General features: G+C 42.1%; 2 protein-coding genes across 2 annotated transcripts; one reads left to right on the forward strand and one right to left on the reverse strand.

Moving 5' to 3' along the window:
- Nucleotides 1-313: 313 nt before the first annotated feature.
- Nucleotides 314-5,501, forward strand: LOC144892444 (acylphosphatase-2-like). The gene is made up of 4 exons (XM_078779308.1): nt 314-732; nt 2,402-2,418; nt 4,713-4,822; nt 4,955-5,501. The coding sequence occupies exons 1-4, from the start codon at nt 681-683 to the stop codon at nt 5,067-5,069; spliced, it is 294 nt and encodes a 97-aa protein (XP_078635434.1). The 5' UTR covers nt 314-680; the 3' UTR covers nt 5,070-5,501.
- Nucleotides 5,502-5,503: 2 nt separating this feature from the next.
- Nucleotides 5,504-19,032, reverse strand: EIF3K (eukaryotic translation initiation factor 3 subunit K). Its single transcript, XM_068115162.2, has 8 exons — nt 18,711-19,032; nt 15,219-15,317; nt 14,300-14,420; nt 13,933-14,010; nt 13,662-13,728; nt 13,403-13,480; nt 7,412-7,537; nt 5,504-5,606 (listed from the first exon to the last, which is right to left on the reverse strand). Exons 1-8 carry the CDS (start codon nt 18,770-18,772, stop codon nt 5,569-5,571), a joined length of 669 nt encoding a protein of 222 aa, XP_067971263.1. The 5' UTR covers nt 18,773-19,032; the 3' UTR covers nt 5,504-5,568.
- Nucleotides 19,033-19,914: the final 882 nt, after the last annotated feature.

Consider the following 19,914-nt stretch of genomic DNA (forward strand, 5'->3'; position numbering starts at 1 on the left):
ATCATGTTTTCTCTGCCCTCGGTTTGAGGAGCTCAGACTGCGTCGACTGCTCTCTGTCCGTGTCCGTGACATGGCGATCACGTGGTCAGGCCTGCCGGATACATTTTGCCGTCCGAGTCAGAAGCACCCTCGATTCTGCAGATCAGTTTTAAAATTCATTAAAGGAACAGGGCCTCCAGCTGCAATACAAGCCTCCAGCATCCATAATCAAGGTGTATAGGTCCTTTGGTGGCGTATATAGAGCCTGGTGGCTCTGAAAACGCCATTAAACCACTAATAAAGAAGAAGAAGCTACATTTTCCAAACGTCCCTCAGGAATATCGGCTCGTATACGTTTCGTGAGCTTTGATGTAGCTTTGTTGATTTTACCTCACAAAAAGCTATTTTACTAACCCTTGCAATCTGGAAGCCTCTTCGTGTTTTTGTCAAATGGAGTACGTTTCGTTGATGAAGCGCAGCGATCTATATACAGAGTACGGCTTTATAATTATATCGCGTCAGTGATGCTATCTTTAGGCAGCTCCTTCAAGTTTATTCGGTTTACTGAGCTCCGTGTCCCGGCCGTCCATGGCGACATGTTCTGATTAAACCTGCGACCGGTGGATCATTCGTGCGCTAGTCTCGACCCGCAGACCCCTCACCTCCTCTTGCTCAGTTTCGTCACTTTCCTACCCAATCCGATGGCCTTGTCGCTCGTGTCCGTGGATTTCGAAATTTTCGGACGTGTTCAAGGTACGTACAGGTACACGGCCTTCATTCCTTCATGGATATATATATACTATATATATGTCTGTTTACTTTCGTGTTTCCAAAACGTTTAGATCCTGAACAAAATGCTCTTATGTATTAAACTGCAGTGCTTGTGCCATGTGACATCACTCCGGGGCAAAACAAAATGAGCCGAGCTGCTTTTTTTCAAATTTGGAACCATAGATGCGCAGGACATATTCCAGTTTAAATTGAAGACCATAGAATTATAACCAGGCTAAGTCACATATTTTTTTCCCCCGTTCTTCACGTTTTTCAAAATATTTTTCACGTTTTTCTCGAAATGACGAAAATGTGACTTAGCCTGGTTATAATTCTATGGTCTTCAATTGATTACTCGTGTTGCAGTAGCTTGAAAAAAAAAATCGTGTTTAATTCTAATGAAAAAGTTCATGGTTAATTTTTATTAAAAATTCATTTTATTTAATGAATTGTTTTTTATTTTAATGAAAAAATCGTATTTTTATTTTAAAAAATTGTGAAAAATTCATCTCTTTTATATGAAAAATTCGTTTTCTTTTTATGAAAAAATTCGTGTTTTATTTTTATTAAAAAATTCCTCTTATTTTTATTTAAAAAGTGTTAGGCCTATTTTATTTTTTTAAAGTCGTTATGAAAAAATTCGTTTTGTTTTTATTTAAAAAGTGTTAGGCCTATTTTTATTTAAAAAAAAGTTTTGTTTTTATGAAAAAAATCGTTTTATTTTTATTTAAAAAGTTTTAGGCCTATTTTTATTTTTAAAAAAGTCGTTTTTTTATGAAAAAATTCGTTTTATTTTTATTGAAAAATTCGTTTATTTTTATGATTTTTAAAAATGAAAAATTCGTTTAAAAAATCCTTTTCTTTTCATGAAAAATTCGTTTTTTTGTTTTGTTTTTTTTTTGTGAAAAAATTCATCTTTATTTTTATGAAAAATTCGTGGAGTGAGATCTTCCTGGGGGCATTAATTCCTGGGGAGAAAGGCAAAGAAGTCATTTTTCAAGATAATGCCCCGACCCATACTTTAAAAGCCACCATAAAGTGGTTGGAGAAAAAGTCCCTGAAATGTATGTTCTGGCCTGGTTCGAGTCCCGATTTGAACCCCATAGAGAATCCTGGGGCCTATATTCAGCACAAAGTTATTGGAAGGAAATTTGCAAATTCTGATCAACTTTGGGAACCTGTCAAACATGAATGGGACAATATTGAAATTTCTTGGTACAAGAAGCTTTGTGAAAGTTTGACCAAAAGACTGGATTATTTAAAGAAAGATAAGGGACAAACTATTCCATACTTTTTTGTAGTTATTTTTGCATGTCCTGGTGTTTTTTAATGTATGGTAAAATAGTTATGACAACAAATCTTTAAAAACTGACTTGGCTCATTTTTTTTGCCCCGGAGTGTACATCAGTCAGCTTGGGTGTGCATTATAATACATTTGATGAACCGATAACAATATGAGGATTTGCTTTTTAAAAGCCACACTTGTAAAACGCCAGTTTGTCGCATTTCCGTGACAGCGTCGACAGCATAATAATATATTGCTGCACGAACTGCAATCCATTTCTTAATGGCATGCAATGTTTGTACTGCATGTGTATGTGTATGTCCAAGTGCATTGACAGAAATCTCCTCTTTGTACCTTTTGGAGCAGGTGTGTGCTTCAGAATGGTAAGATTTCTTCTTCATCTTCAAATTCCCATTTGATATTGAAATGTAATGCTCGTACGTTCTTCCTGCACGTCGCCTCCGCAAAGCCCTCAGCCTTGCATTGGATTTTTTTTAATGCCTCCGCCGACAAAGTCAGATAAGTTTTTGTTACCACGATAACTTAGTAATGGCTGAAGGGATCCGAGATGCAAAGATGCAAATAATGATGCAAAGATTAATTGATTAGATTTTGGTGTCAAGGGTCAGGTAAAAAATTGATACTTGAGAATAGCTCAAGGGATTGAAATCAAATTTGGTGCAAGCATGTAATAATGTGCACGGAGGCATATCTGGCGACGTCGAAGAGTGCCATTCTAGTTAAAGATGTCCACAATCTATTATATATATATATATATATACATTCATATATATTCATATATACACCATCAAAAAAAATTGGGGCCTTAAGTCCACCACTTTTTAAAGCATGACAGGACACCAATCACATGATGTCACAGAATGTCAAACAAATCCACATGTGCTGCTACAAGACAGGTTATTGGAGTAACTCCTTCTAGTAGCTAATAGTGATGTAACATATAATAATTTTGTTTTCTAAATCGAAGCTTTTGGCTAACTTTCTGACTGGTGCATTTTCAACAATTTCTCAATCCCAATAGATTGATAACTCCATGTGACCCACGAGGATTTGCACCCAAAACTAAACACGATAAGCACATAGGGAAAAGCCAGTGGTGCTGCCAACAGAAAAGGGGTATTGCCATCCATGGTGTTCCAAATGCAATGCCATGATTTTGATACTTATTGACAACACAAACATAAAACTCAACTTGTACCACAATAGAGGAAAGTCTGACATTTTATTTCCTGTTCTAGTCATCTAATGTGTGCGCTGGCTCCAAGCAGTGATACCCCGCACTTTTTATTTATATTGTTCCATCAATGGGGAAACCCCTGGTGTTGGCTTAATGGTTAAGGTGGCTGGCTTGAGATCTGAGGTTCTTGAGTTCGAGATGTTAGGTTCCACAAAATGAGTACCAGCTTACTGGTAACAGGGGCACTGCATCAGCGGCACAGCCACACTTCCACAAATGATGCAACCAGCAGACATAGGCTGCATTTGAAACAACAACGGCACAATCAATGGGAATGACTACTTGAAAACGCTACAAACATTTTTTTGTTTTCTGAAGAGGCACCATAGTTTTTGACAGGATTGGGATGCGCGCACACGTCATAGATAATGTCTTTGATCACCACCATTACCGACTTAGTAGCTGGATCATCTCGAAATATTTCCCTGTACGCTTTGACAAAGGTCTTCCGTGGTCACCAGCAAGCTCGGGTCTCAGTCTGTGGGACCTCTTCTTTGGAAGTTCTCTTCTTTAGTATGTAGTGCATGACTGCAGGTAGCATCGTTTTCTAGGGTTGCAGCTGTGCCACAGACGCAGTGCCCCATGTACTTTGTTCAGCATGTCAGCGATAGCTCACCTGCTCTTCATGAAGGACGCCATTCGGTCTTTAACATCGACCAACTAATGCTGTCAGACGGAACACCCAGTTTAACGTCCATCCGAGGGACAGGGCACACACATATTTATGCCTTGCTCTGCCTGTGAAATGCCAGGATAACAGATTATAGCTCTATCGGGATTAGAGCCAGGGTTAGGTAGCTTGGAGGCGAGCGTGCACACCTCAAGACAATCCTACCAGCTTGCAAGTGCCTTAAGCAAGTGTGCATGGTGCTGGGCCCTGATGCTGTCGCTGACCAAAAAGCAATCCACCATATCTGAGACTGGTGGTCTTTGCTTATCCAAATTGTGGTCATATTGAGCATTTTCGAATATGAAACAAAACTTTAGACCTTACTCTGCACAATGGTACCAGTTTTATTAACTGTATAAAATCATGGCATTTTATCTGGAATGCCCTGTATTATAATTGTATTATATTATTATAAGAAGAAATGCGGGCAAGGGGGTTAATAAGGAGAGATGCAGAACATAGGGCAAAATGGAGAAGATTGTCATGGGGACCGCAAGGCTAACCCCCGCTCTAGCAGGGAAAATGGCCTTAAAATGCATGTTGTTGTTGTTGTGTTGTTGCCCTGTATTATTCCATTTATGGCAGTTGCAAAGATGGGCGACTCCTGTAATGACTAAACCTATAATTATTACAAGCTTATGTCATGGGTCATGGGTTTGTCATGGGTTTGTTGATAACTTTTGTCGTCCACTCTATGCATCTCATAGGTGTACAACCTTTTATGGCTTCTTTCAAATGCTTATTCCCAGTATACAGAGGATGAAAGCAGGAAGCTGCGCCTGGTCGGCTGGGTGAAAAACGCTCCGACGGGCAGCGTCGTTGGCGTTGTGCAGGGGCCTGCTGACAAGGTCGAAGCTATGTTAGTGATTTAAACATGATTCGTTAACGTTGCATTCAATTGAAATTTTCTGAAGCAAGATTTGGTTTGCAGCGAGTGTCCTGACTCACTGCAAACCTGACCTGACTCGACACAATGCCCCCACCTCCGCAGGAAACACTGGCTCAGTAAGGTTGGAAGTCCAAGCTCGAGGATCCACAACGCAGAATTCCACAATGAGCGAAAAATCGCTCAGACAGAATTCAAAAGCTTTGGTACTCGTTACTGATTCTTTCCTGCAAATTCATTTCGAAGGATGCTTCGACCGGATATCCATCACAACGAAACCTTTACGTTTGCAACGCTTGAAGACTACGTGGCGCCACCTTCACTTTTACTGCATTTAAAGCTTTGACGTTTGTTTCACGAGAATGGAATTTACATTTGCACTCGCCTAGATTATTACAAGAGCATCATTGTTGAAACATAAACTTGTAATAATTTTGGTTTCTAAAACAAGTCCCAATTTTATGTCATTGGTACATTTTCCACAATCTCTCATTGTAGAGTCCAAGTTTCCCTCTCTGCTAGGTTTGCCAATCGTCCGAGTAAACTGTCGCGTATTTGCTTGAACCTGTTCCCTATTACTGCACCAATTCTTAAAATGGACATCAATTCCGTTGCAGGCTAGGGTTAAAAATAAAGCGTTCCGAGAAAACTGCGTAATTTCATGTGGTATTTAATGGTACAAAGTTTTGGGTTGGCCAGAGTTGTGTTCATTCCACATATCAACAAAGATGGGAAGGTGTCATGATGCTCGCCACACCTGAGAACAAAATGAAACCACACTTTAAAAACAGGTATATGAGAAGCAATTCTACCCATAATGCACACATAAATAACATTCTTGAGGTTCATGGAACTTGCATATCAGACACAGACGCAAGTCTGCTTTCACACAAATTATAAGGATATGAGGGACAAGGATATATCGACGATCTTTCTGGAAAATCCCCCATCTATTTACTGATGACTCCACCCCTGTCCTTTCCATGCTCCAACCCCCACCTCTCCAAGTTTTATTTAAATAACATGCGGTTATACATTAGAAATCTGCACACATGTTCCCAATAAGTCAAGTTAGCAAATATCTTACATTCTCCTCAATTATCTTATTTATTTATTTTACGAATAAGCACTGAAAAACAGAAATCGGTGACAACAAACTAACATACCATAAAAATGGTAGAAAAGAGTGGTTGGGGTCTAATTGAGCTGCAGTGTCATCCACAGGGTGAGGATGACTATGCAGAGTTTATTATGACTTGCCCTTTTAGTTTCTAATGCAGTTTTCGAATTTATTGTTTGATTCCATAATAGGAATGACCTCCGACTCCTGGATCAAAAACTGCTTGGTCGGTTTCCCTCAAATTTTGCATATGTGCTCATGGTACCCATGTGCAGGTTTTGGGTGCAGGATACACTCGGCGCCCTTTCTCTTCTCTGCCCTTCCCCGAGGGTGGGGAGACGACGCCTAAGTTGGTGTATATTACTAGATGTGTGGTTTTGTTAAATTTTTATTTATTGCTCTACAGTCCTATTTACTCTGGATTCTGACTGACATTCAATCCCTGGTTAGTTACCTCCGCCACTTAAGGTGGACGGAGGTTATGTTTTCATCCCGGTCTGTTTGTCCGTTTTTTATTCATTTCGATTTTGGTGAAGATCCGGATCCAGATACGAGAGGTTTTTTTTTTTAATTCCCAAGTGATTATTCACCATTGAGAAATAGGGCCAAAACTATATATAGCAGGATATCTCAAAACGTTGAACAGATTATGACAAAACTTGATGGATGAGGTAGGTAGGTGACAAGAACAAGCCGATTCCATTCTGGCAAAGATCCGGTTGCAAATCCGTCCTATCAGTGGGATACAAAATGTCAACTGTTTTACTTGGTGGAGGTATGTGCTCCACCGAGTGGCGTTCTCGTCTCAGCTGTTTATGCTCCTTGGTCACGGCTACTGTTGATCTGAGTAGAAATCATCTGACCTATGAAAGTCGCCTGTCCCTCTCAAACCCAGTCTTTTGAGCTCTTTGTACCTAGTTGTTTACTCTTTCCATGTGCTTCCTGCCTCTGCTTGGCACATCAGTATTGCGATTAACGTGTCTGTTTTTACTGGCAGAATAACTCAACAGCAACATCTATCTCTTTCATGAACCTCAACTCTGCAAACAAACCTCCCACCCTCAAAAAAACAAAAAACATGAGCATCTAGAATTGCAAGGTTTGGCACAGAACTTCATATTGTACAAATGAACTCTATTATCCAATACTCATGCACCAGCCTGTGGCTGTAGCTTGAGTAAATGTAGTCCTGGTACGAAATTTTGTTTCAGCTAAAAGCTCAAATACCTTGTGAGCTTCAAATTAAACTCGTCCAAGACATTCACAATATGAAGCTCTGTGCTAAATTTGGCAATTCGAGCTGCCCTGGGTTTCCAGTTATTCTGCCGACACGCATGCTGATGCTGACGCACATGCACACGCACAGTCGCACACCTGTGGTGACACTGTGGCATGAGTAATGACAATACACAATATCCAGGAAATGAAGATGCTCTACTCACTTTCAAAGTCGATTTTCTCCACGATATTTTTCGGTTTGACATTCTCCTCCTGGTTACATATGAAGATCTTTCCAGGCTCGGGCTCAGACCAACACATCTTGTTCATCCATAAGACAAGCTGGTTGTCTATCAAAACACAAATGAGTGATCAGGAACACACGGATATGTTAACATGTTTAATTGAAAAAAATCAGCAGGGGCTTTTTGTGAATAACAAATGTCATTTAAAAAATAGGACTATCTCATGAACATTGCGAGAGACAACCATATGCCCCTGGTCCAGGCATGCGTGATGCCAATTCTCGGTTGTCATAGATTCATTCCATCATCTCTCCCAATTAAATTGTTTGAAGTCTTCTCCCTCCACGCAAAGATCACCCGATATACAGCGATTTTTAATTTTCATGTCCAATCAGATTGCCATTCAAATGCGACGTGTACTCCAACATTTCACAATGCCCAATCAGCAATACAGGCAGTCCCCGGGTTACGAACGCCCGACTTACGAACCGACCTCCGTAAAGCCTATGATTTAAAAAAAAAAAATTTACATTTTTTTTTTTTGTATACAGAATCGAGGCTCGTGAAAGAGCTAACATTTATCACACAGAGAAAAAATCAAACAGACACACAAAGTATATAATAAGGGGAGCGGTAGACAAGAGAAATATGAGAAAAGCTCTGTTCTAGCCACCCTTGATGTTTACTTTAAGAAAATTGACCAGCACCAGGTCCATCCTCTCCAACACCAGGCCCATCATCTCGGAGAGATATATCAAGGTATGATCGTTTCAAGGTTTGCAAGACATCAATTGGAACGAGAGTAAGTGTTAACCTTTAATCATTATCTTTTCTTTTTTCTGTCTAAACAGTTTAAGAAATGTTTCTTTCATGTTTTTTATACCTATAGATGTTTTAAGTAAAATATATACGATATACTAAGACAAACATTTGACTAATTGACGCTAGATGTGAACCATACGCAACTGTTCTGACTTGCATACAAATTCGACTTACAGACAGACTTAAAAACGGAACTCGTTCGTAACCTGGGGACTGCCTGTACTTGCATCGCTGCTGGGTGAGCCAAATGGATGGTTGTAAATACCCAAGCGAACAACAATAAAGTTTGTTCTTTCGTAACATATACAGTCCTTCCGTAACACGATAGAGCGAGTGAGATAAATAACTGCTAATCCTGGTAAATACGTTTATGTAGTGATTGCGGTTTTGACATGTGCCTTCTACGAGCACAGTCACAAGTTTAATATTGGTAAGAGTAAGGAGTGCTTGACTCTGTATAAATGGAGAAATATGCAAACGCACCTGGAAATCTCTCATAAGAATTGTGCGTGAATTTTTTCCTGAACTAAAAGGTACCATTTTATCGTCAGCAAGTTGATTAATTTTGGTTTCGGTTGAAAAAATAAATCTTAACCTTTGGATTTTTTTTCCTTTTCTGAGGGTAAAATCGATGTGTGTCTCACACTTGTTTCTATCCTATCTATAGTATATACTGTATACAATAGGCTAATGCTGTCTGTCTCACCTTGAAACACAAGCACTTCACAGAGAGAAAACAATATTCAATAAAAGTTGCTTCAATTTAATCCAAACATATGGGAAAACTATTAATTTTTTTCAATCAGACAAAAAAGTGAACCCAGGCGGTGTAAGACCACTGCCTAAATCGCTCCCGAAATGATTCCGTTTAAAAATATACAACCTCCTTAAGCTCTTTTAATTAAGATGAATTAATTAACTAATTAAATAATTAATTAATTAATTATTAAGCTCTTTCAACCAGCACAAGAATAAGTCTACTTTTTTTTACTATCATGGTAGTTTTACCATGGACCTTTACCATGGCCGCAGACTCCACCACATGTATTCAATAAACATGGAAATTACATAAAACCATCTATGCATGTAAAAACCCTATTGTATTTATTTCTCTATCACAGAGGATTGTAATTAGTAGATGTACATAATTAAGACAGGATGCAACCAGCGTCCAAGCAGTAAGTAATTAATAGACAAACAATCACACGGCTTCCCAGACGGATGGACGGCTTCACGGACCGTGTTTTTCTGTTATATACAATATATATATATATATATATATATATATATATATATATATATATATATATATATATATATATATAAATGGCCTCTAAACGGTGGGGGGGGTTTTTTTTTTTTTTAAACAGAGGATGTGACCTTTTTGTATACATAGTCAAGGCTCGTCGAAGAGTTAGTACACTGAAAGTATCAGGTGGTTAAAGGCAAAAACTAGAACGACACTCGGTAGAGCGCATACCTCGGCCAAGCTGAATAGTTTACGTTTTGTATCCCACTGATAGGCCGGATCTAGAGTCAGACCTGAACCAAAATCTAATCGGCTTGTTCTCGACACCAAACCAACTTGTCCACCAAGTTTTGTTACAGGTCTCACTTAAAAATGAAAATTTTCTCGTGTCCCGATTCAAATTTTCACCACAATTTAATCAATTCTTCCTTGCCACACACCCAACCTATCCACTAAGTTTCGTCTGAATTCGCCTACAACTTTTCTTGCATGAGATATCAAGCTAGATATCGTTTTTTCCCCAATCTATCAATGGTGAAGAATCGCTTAAAAAAATTCTCAGATACAGATCTGGATCCGGATCTTCACCAAAATCCAATTATTTAGTCCTTGTCACATACCCAACCTCTCTACCAAATTTCGTCTGAATCCGTCCACAACTTTTTGAGATATCCTGTTCACAAACAAATGCAGACACAGACGGGTTAAAAATAACCTCCATTCACTTTCGGTGGCGGAGGTGAACATTGCGAACACGACAGGATACAAAAAATGCATGCATGGGGTGGACAAGATGGACACAGAAGGAAATTATGAGGAGGGAAAACTTGCAAATTGGAAGGAGGAATTTGGCTGGGGTTAACAATGGTAGAAAAGATCATTGTTTTGGAATGGCGGCGACCCCAGATGGTGGTGAACAGCTGTCTTGAGGATTAGGATGAAAGAATGAAATTAAAGAGAATGTGGAAGTTGATTCCACAGTATGGATAAAAAGAGGAACAAATGAGTGAAGGTCAGCAGTGATCCTGGATTTAGGTAGTTTCCCCAAAATGGGTTGATGGTGGACCGTGTGAGCCCTGCAGAATCCTGGGGAGACAAAGCTTGGAAAAATCAGTGGGTGCAAGACCAGAAAGGAGATTTTAGAAAACAGAGAGACCACCAACCTGTCTGCGATGGCAAAGTGATAGACCCATAGACTGAGCTTCACCAGGGGAGATTCCAATGATCTTGAAAGTCTTGGTTTCCAGGGTGTCAAGCTGGGCAAGATGTGAGGCAGGTGAGCCAGCCCAGATGGGAGAGCAGTACTCCATCAAGCTGAGGATGAAGGCCTTATAGGTGGATAGGAGTTCAGGTTTGCCAAGGAAGGACTTTGTACGAGGGAGGATCGTGAAATATATGGAATCAGATTTCGAATATCAGCTTTTAATAAGCCTGTTTATGGTTTGAGAGTCGTCTATTACCATACATTTCCAATGCCCGGGGGGTGTTGACTACCAGGACTATACGATACATTATTCAATCTTGCCAGGAGCCAATCACATTGTAACTGGCCTCACAAATGAACAGCGTAACTGCTGCTTAGCAAATGAAGGGCCAGCCATCTGTTTTATAGTCGTGGCCAAAAATATTGGCACCTTTGCACTTTTTTCAAATAACTCACAATTTTCTCTAAAATAAGTTGAAATTGATAAGTATTTGATCTCCACAATTCTTTATTTCACCGTTAATATTACAGAACCTGTTTTTGATTCAGAACTTGAATATATCCTTTAAAATCAGAAAATAAAAAGAAATGGCATTGACAAAATTATTGACACCCCAGACTTAATATTTGGTAGCACACTTAATATTTGTCTTTGGACAAAATAACTGCAGTCAAGCGCTTCCTATAGCCATGAATGAGCTTCTCACACCTCTCTACTGGCAGTTTGGCCCACTCTTCTTGTGCAAACTGCTCCAGTTCTCCCAGATTTGAAGGGTGCCTTCTCCCAACTGCTGTTTTCAGATCTTCCCACAGGTGTTCGTTCAATGGGATTTAGATCTGGACTCATTGCTGGCCACTTCAGAACAGTCCAGCGTTTTGTCTTCAACCATCCCCGAGTGCTTTTTGAAGTGTGTTTGCGGTCATTGTCCTGTTGCAAGACCCATGACCTTCGACGAAGACCCAGCTTTCTGACGCTGGGTTGAACATTGTGCTCCAAAATGCCTTGGTAATCTCCTGATTTCATGATGCCATGCGCACATTCAAGGCACCCAGTGTTAAGAGGCAGCATAGCAACCACAAAAATAACTGAACCTCCTCCATGTTTGACAGTAGGGATGGTGTTCTTTTATTTGGAGGCTTCATTTTGGTTTCTGTAAACAGAGATTATGTGCTTTAGCAAAAAGCTCTAATTTGGTCTCATATGTCCATAGGACATTCTCCCAGAAGGATTTTGGCTTGTTCAGGTGTGTTTTGGAAAACTCCAGTCGGGCTTTCTTATGTCTCTCTCTCAGCTGTGGGGTCCTCCTGGGTCTCCTACCATAGAACCCCCTTTCATTGAGTTGGTGACGGATGGTGCGAGTTGAAACTCTTGTATCTTGTGTCTGAATGCCAGCTTGAATCTGCTTGGCAGTTGATGGAGGAGGTGCTTTCTCCATCATTCTAACAATCCTTCGCTGAAATCTTCGATCAAGTTTTCTCTTGCGGATACGTCCAGGGAGGTTGGCTCCAGTGCCACGAGCCTTAAACTTCCTGATCACATTGTGTATGATGGACACAGGAACATCAAGGTCTCTGGAGATGGACTTGTAGTCGAGATTGTCCATGCTTGGCTACAATCTTGTGTCTGACCTCCTCAGACAATTCTCTGGTTTTCTTTCTTTTCTCCATGCTCATTGCAGTACACACAGTGACACAAAACAGCAGAATGACTCCGTTTCTCCATTCAAACTGGTTGAATGAGTGACTTTTATATTGCAGGTACCTGCAACTCACCACAGGCGAGTTCAATTCCAAAGTAAAGGAGAATCACCTGCTTGAAATCTAATTATTTCTAACAACTTCTAAAAGGTGCCAATAATATTGTCTGTGCCATTTTAGGAGTTCTGTGTGGAATAAGCTAACATTTAGTAATTTTTTTCAGATTTTTTTTGTTTTGTTCCACTGCAAAGCAAAGAAATACAAATGTGGATACCAAAATATTTTTAATTTCAACAATTTTCTGGAAGAAATCGTGCATTATTTGAAAAATGTGCAAGTGTGCCAATAATTTTGGCCACGACAGTATATATATATATATATATATATATATATATATATATATATATATATATATATATATATATATATATATATATAATTCTTCTATATATCGATAACCCTATTTGTGAATGTTTGTTTGTTCAGTTGTGCCTCATGAACAGCCTAAGAAAGTGACTTGGAGAGGGAAGAGGAGGTTAATGGGGGGTAACTTTTCACGACAAAAACATGGGTGCATCAGATTTAGATGAGGGGAGTGTCCAAGGGGCATGGCTTCATAGGCAGAGACCTGTTGTGTATATATAATACAACAGGTCTCTGCCCATCTAGTTTACTATCTCTCACTCACTCACTTATCACTTCATGCAAAGTTAACCAAACTTTGGCGGGGTAATTACCAACATCTTCCAAATCTACTTATGGCATCTAAATTCACTGCCAACTCTCATTTTGTTTGGTCCATTCCATACACTCTTGTCAATGCATTTGCCATAGCGGATCATAGTATTCTGATGCTTTGGCGCTTAAGTGCAACCATCATAAGGTTGTTGTTGTTGGTTGTTCAGTCTGTGCATGGTTTGAAACCACAAAATGCATTTTCAGAAAGGGTTGCCTTAGAGTTAAAACACGAGGGATTTGGGTAGTAAACGAGGCTCACCTGTTATGCCACCCATAATTTCGCAGAGTAAATGGCTTTCAATGTGTTGGTACGTAATTCCAACGACATGGCATACAACTGTAGAGGAACAACATTTTTAGTGAAATATGATGATCACACATCACACACCCATTTAGATCTCATGTAAGAATGAATTAATGAGTAAATAAATATTTTTAAAACCTCAGCACAATGACAGAGCCTTTGCGAAAAGCAAACCACAATCATGTTCTGCATTTTTGTTCTCATTTGTGCATACATTTCCGGATGGAATCTTCAAATCCTGCTATTCCAACCACCAGTTCCGGTGTTTTGGCAAGCTCGCGCTGAAACAAGTAAACGAGAATAAAATAAATAAAAAGGGCCTGCGACGAAGCAACATGCCACAGTTGCAAAACCATAATTGTGCTTGAACAATTGTGGTCCAAACACATGACAAATTCCTCTCGATATTTCTCAACCTACCCAACACAACAACAACAACATGCATTTTAAGGCCATTTTCCCTGCGAGAGCGGGGGTTAACCTACCCAGAAAGTCTCAAAACGGCAGGTTTCCAGAAGATCACCAAGGTATAATATCTTACCGAGTTGTTTGTCTGCCATTTGCTGAAGCCATAAAAATTAGGGAAAAGGAAACGTGAAATGCAAGCATCTTGATCTCAGGTTGACACTCACGACATCTCCCACGCCAATAATTTAGGTAAGATCAAAAATATTGTTGTTGGTCTTTCATTTTGGTGCGACGACCCCACCAACCTCCCCTCCCAAAGAAGGGAATCTCTTTTGTTGAATCCGATACAACTAACGTGAGGCACAAAAGCTAGACGTGTTGAAATGGTTAAGGGAAGGGGAGAAGGCCTTTCACATACCACACCGTTTGCAAGGCAAAGGATACGCGCGACTTGTCAATGAGACACTTGCAGAGCGTGAAGTCCGTGTGGGGTAGGTTTGTGAGAGCCTTCAGGAGAATCTGAGCCGTGACTGATGTCTGGAAGTGTTGGGGGTTGAACTGATAACTGAAACCAAGAAGAAGGTACACACACATGCACACACCATGATTGAGATTTTTACCCATTCAGCTCTGTACATACAATAATGGGAAAACAACAACAACAAAAAGCCCTATACACTGAACGAATGATAGAATGTATTTCCACCAAAATATGACCACAGAATGAGAGTCAGATTGTTCACCTTGCGACATATGGTAGACATACTTCCGCATGGTCCATCCTGCCAAATAAGCGGAGAATTCTGATGCGGGTGCATTTTGATTCCTAAATAAGCCACGTTTTACCATAGCTTTATGTTTTAATTGGATGTTTTATCGGGCATTGAGTTGGCAGGTTAACAGGTACACGCAATCACCTCCGAGTTGTCTATCAGCACTGGTTGTTGATGGACCTTTCATGAAAAGCAAGTGAGTTATCACCGACACCACGAGCGAGTTACAAATTCCTGCCGAAACAGCGGGTATCAAATGTGGTCTGGTCTTCACGGATATCCCTTAACACCAGGTTACACCGCTTGCTGTCTAAGTGTGGCTGTTGTCTGAGCTTCCACGCCACAAGTTCACGTTCCCAGGTTATCTGCACGGCACGTGACTGGGTATTGTCAGCTACGAAAGGCAACCATGATGACATCGTTCATAGCTCTGATCCATGTTGGAAGTACAGCTGATAAATTAAATAATTAACCTGGAATGCCCCTTAAAAAGATATCCTTCTTAAAGAAAGAAAAAATCAGTAGAAACATGCCCACAAATTGTAGTTTAAAAACTTGAATTTTGAGCCAATAACATACAATAAACTTACAGCTTGAGCACCGCCAAGTTGGCCTCCAGGTCATAGGCATTCTCATGAGCTTGGATTTCCACGTAGCGTTCCAGTGTCATAAGATTTTCAGGGTTATACCTGAATGAGACACCAACGCGATACTCAACCACAAAACCACTACGAGCGGTAGATAGGTGGCAGCATAACATAAACAATCTGACACGTGTATCAACCAAGACCAATACTTACGTTCATCGTGGAGTGCCATAATACAAATACATCAAGCTTACGTTCCTAATCATAATAATAAAAATGAAATACACAGCTCTATCAAAATGCCCAAAACCAAAAAAGCAAAAACGTTTGTTCATCTGTTTGTAAGCACAATTTCTCAAAACGTTGTGGACGGATTTGGACGAAACTTGGTGGGGACGTTGGGTGTGTGACAAGGACGAAATGATTAGATGTTGGTGAAGATCCGGATCTGGCCTATCAGTGGGATACACAACGTAAACTGTTCAGCCTGACGGAGGTATGCACTCTAGTGAGCACGGTTCTAGTTCAGCCTGGCGGAGGTATGTACTCTAGTAGCACCGTTCTAGTTCAGCCTGGCGGAGGTATGTACTCTCGTGAGCGCCATTCTAGTTCTTTCTGCACCACACATGGTACACAGCCCCTACATGAATGAATGAATGAATGATCGTTTTAAGGCCATTTTCCCCGCTAGAGCAGGGGTTAGCCTTGCGGGCCCCATGACAATCATGGTTCCCTGTTTGAGGCAATGTTTTTATGGCCGGATGCCCTTCCTGACGCCAACTCTTGGTCGCGTCTTACGATGCGCAGGGATAAGGTGCACCTATTCTAAACCGGGGTACACACCAGGATCATTCATTCCAGCAAGCTGGTACTCAATTTGCCGACCTCGGAAGGATGACAGGCTGAGTCAACCCCCCTGGCGTTAATTCAGCGATCGACCGGGATTCGAACCCAGGATCCTAGGATCCCAAGCCGGCAACCTAACCGCTAAGCCAACACCAGGCTTGCCGGGTAATGCCCGGCTGGGTAATGCCGGGTAATGCTTGCCCCTACATACTGTATATTATTTGTTACTAGCAAAGGTACCCGGCGTTGCCGGGTAATGCAGAGTTACTTTGTGACGTGAATATGAAGAGAGGGGAGGTGAGTGAAGCCTTATCACATGTCACCATACTCTATCCTCCGGGAGGGAGGTGTGGTCTGAGGAGGGGAGTGGGTGCGAGGGAAAAAGAGAATGAGGGGAGGGACAGGAGAGAGTATGGATGGGGAGGTGAAGCATTGGGAGGGGGAGAGACAGGTTGGGGTGGGGGAGAGCATGGGGGGTGGGGGGAGAGGGAGAGAGGGTAAAGAGAGAGAGAGAGAGAAAGTGGAGGGGAGAGCAAGAGAGTGGAGGGTGAGAGGAGTAGGGGAAGAACATACCCCCAACGTGTGCTCTTCAAGCACCATTGTCCTAGATGGTAGGTGCCCAACATTTCATGGGTTTTGCCCATTTTGTTTCTGAAAACCTGCAGATCCATTCTAGTATGGTCAAACCCCGTTTTGGATGGAATGTACGATCGATTTTATAAACACAATTTTTCACTTCCATTCCACTCGCAAGGATTGACACACAGACTGATCGACCTGTGGCAACCTGTAGCCAATATGAAAGGTATCGCTCTAGTTAATTGGCTGAGTGCTGCCATGTGCTTTCCCACACTGAGGGCCACATCACCACCCTACACGATTCTGCACGGTCAATTCACTTCAGATCATGGATTAATTAATAAATAAATAACCCACTTTCGATTCCTACCAACCCGTTTTCCATCACCTTGAACTTGCCACATATGCAATATTAATCTATCGTGTGTGTGAACACCACGGGACCGGCACCGCAGGTCTCTATAAATCCAGCCCGTCGCTTTCCTGAATATGGAGAAAGAGGGATCTTCTTCGTCTTATTTTTTTTAAGTGTTATGGCGTTTTCAAAGCAGAGAGGCTCGATTTATACGCCATGCACCCAGACACAAGTGGTGAACGAAGGAGCCTTTAAGTAATCTACAGATGAGTTTCTTTGTAATGCTTTCAGAGTTTGAAGAAGAATTATTAGACGCAGACTTTCTCCGTAAGGTTTTCAGAGGTTGAATAAAAAGTTCGTAAACAAGCTTTGGCAGACCCCAGTGGAAGGGGGGCTGAGATTTGGCAGACTCCAGTGGAAGGGGGGCTGAGATTTGGCAGACTCCAGTGGAAGGGGGGCTGAGATTTGACAGACCCCAGTGGAAGGGGGGGCTGAGATTTGGCAGACCTGGGTGGAGGGGGGGCTGAGATTTGGCAGACCTGAGTGGAGGGGGGGGGCTAAGATTTGGCAGACCTGAGTGGAGGGGGGGGGAGGGGCTAAGATTTGGCAGACCTGAGTGGAGGGGGGGAGGGGCTGAGATTTGACAGACCCCAGTGGAAGGGGGGCTGAGATTTGACAGACCCCAGTGGAAGAGGGGGGCTGAGATTTGGCAGACCTGAGTGGAGGGGGGGGGGGAGGGGCTGAGATTTGGCAGACCTGAGTGGAGGGGGGGGGAGGGGCTGAGATTTGGCAGACCTGAGTGGAGGGGGGGGGGAGGGGCTGAGATTTGGCAGACCTGAGTGGAGGGGGGGGGGAGGGGCTGAGATTTGGCAGACCTGAGTGGAGGGGGGGGAGGGGCTAAGATTTGGCAGACTTGAGTGGAGGGGGGGGAGGGGCTGAGATTTGACAGACCCCAGTGGAAGGGGGGCTGAGATTTGACAGACCCCAGTGGAAGAGGGGGGCTGAGATTTGGCAGACCTGAGTGGAGGGGGGGGGGAGGGGCTGAGATTTGGCAGACCTGAGTGGAGGGGGGGGGAGGGGCTGAGATTTGGCAGACCTGAGTGGGGGGAGGGGGGTCTGAGAAGGATGGGGCGGCGATGAACGCATGCATGTGCACACACACACGTGCATTGGTTGTGGTTTGCACATACACATGCACGATTATGCTATGGTTTATACACATTTGCTTTGGCAAGTTTTGTTGCGTTTTGCGTGACATCATATGCTGTGTATTGTCTGCACACATCATTTTATGCTTCATATACATACAAGTGCACATGGACATCTTGTGCGTGACATATTGCACATATTTTGTGTACACACACTTTTATTACTCCAATGATAATGGTGAAAGGCATCACGTGACGTCGTTCGACTGTCACGTGGTCAACACGAGCCCATTCAAAATACCGAGCTGTGTAACGTCTTTTTGGAGCACGAAGTTCTGCACACCTGCTTCACCGCTTCTTTATGGTATTCGCAGCCCAGTAATTGTACCACAGTACATAGAGGCAATGTACAATCCGTTTTATACTCCCAGTTTAAATTTGCTATGAAGTGAACTCTGCAGGCCTCATCGTTGCCGTTAGTTCGGCTTTTACGACACAAGACAAACTCCAAAGACGGCCAAACGGCGCACCGCGATGTTCTGTACGTATATCCACCTTAAACCTCACCTGTCTATTCCCCGCAAGAGTTCGGCAACAGTCGCTCGCATCTCCTGAAATGAACCCATCATGGCCGCGATGCAAGGCCGGACTTACGTGACGTGACGAGGGGGAAAGGTGAGGAGCGGACAAGGCGAGGACGAGCTGAGCAATGGAACTTTCACTTAAAACAATTCAAAAAGGGAAACAGCCAAATCGCAACTTCCTTTTTCAATCCAAATAGCGTAATAATTTATTCTTCTCTACATCCGTTTATAGCTCTGGTAGATCTACTGGAATCTAGCTATACAACTCAATCTTCTACCGGTTTGGATTCAACGGCGTCTGCTTTATCGCAAAATACGCCACGCCCCCAAAATATCACGTGATGCAAATAACACCAGAGCCAAGTCTCAAGTCAAGTTTGACGTCATAATGCCATATATTATATATATATATATATATATATATATATAATCAATATCATAGACCTTGGTTACGTGTAGGTCTTTAATACTTTAATGTTTAAACGAGCCATGAGCTGCTTGTTTACGACCTTGATGCATTTTCTGGGCATTGGTACTCTATAAAATAAATGACATGGAAAAAAATTCTGCGTGGCACTCCGCTCACCAAACTCTCCTCCTTTGGTATCCATGGAAATCTCCACGCATGGCTGGCGGACTTCCTCTCTAGTCGTAGTCAACGTGTGGCCCTGAATGGGTTTCTCTCATCTCCTCTTCCTGTTCAGGCTGGAGTTCCCCAAGGTAGTGTTCTGGGCCCTGTGCTTTTTCTGGTCTTCATCAATGATCTCTCTGACTCTCTTGAAAATCCTCTCTATCTCTTTGCTGATGACTCTACTCTCTGTCGCTCCATTCCTCATCCCTCAGATCGGCAGTCTGCTGCCTCCTCACTCTCTGAAGACCTGGACAAAATCACAGACTAGGCAAACAAGTGGAACATGTCTTTCAATCCTGACAAATCTCACACTCTTACGATGTCTCTCGGAAAAGACCGACTGGACAACCCTCCCATCTACTTTCTGAATAATCCTCTCCAAGAAGTTCTGTCACTCAAGCTTTTGGGTCTCACTATCTGCCATGATCTTTCCTGGGAAAACCACATTTCCAAGCTGGCCTCCAAAGCCAGTCGCCCACTGGGCATCCTCCGTCGTGCGAAGTCCTTCCTTGGCACACCTGAGCTCCTCACCACATACAAGGCTTTCATCCGCAGC

This window comes from Myxine glutinosa, chromosome 5 (genome assembly GCF_964187855.1).
Source record: "Myxine glutinosa chromosome 5, kmMyxGlut1.1, whole genome shotgun sequence".
NCBI lineage: Eukaryota > Metazoa > Chordata > Myxini > Myxiniformes > Myxinidae > Myxine > Myxine glutinosa.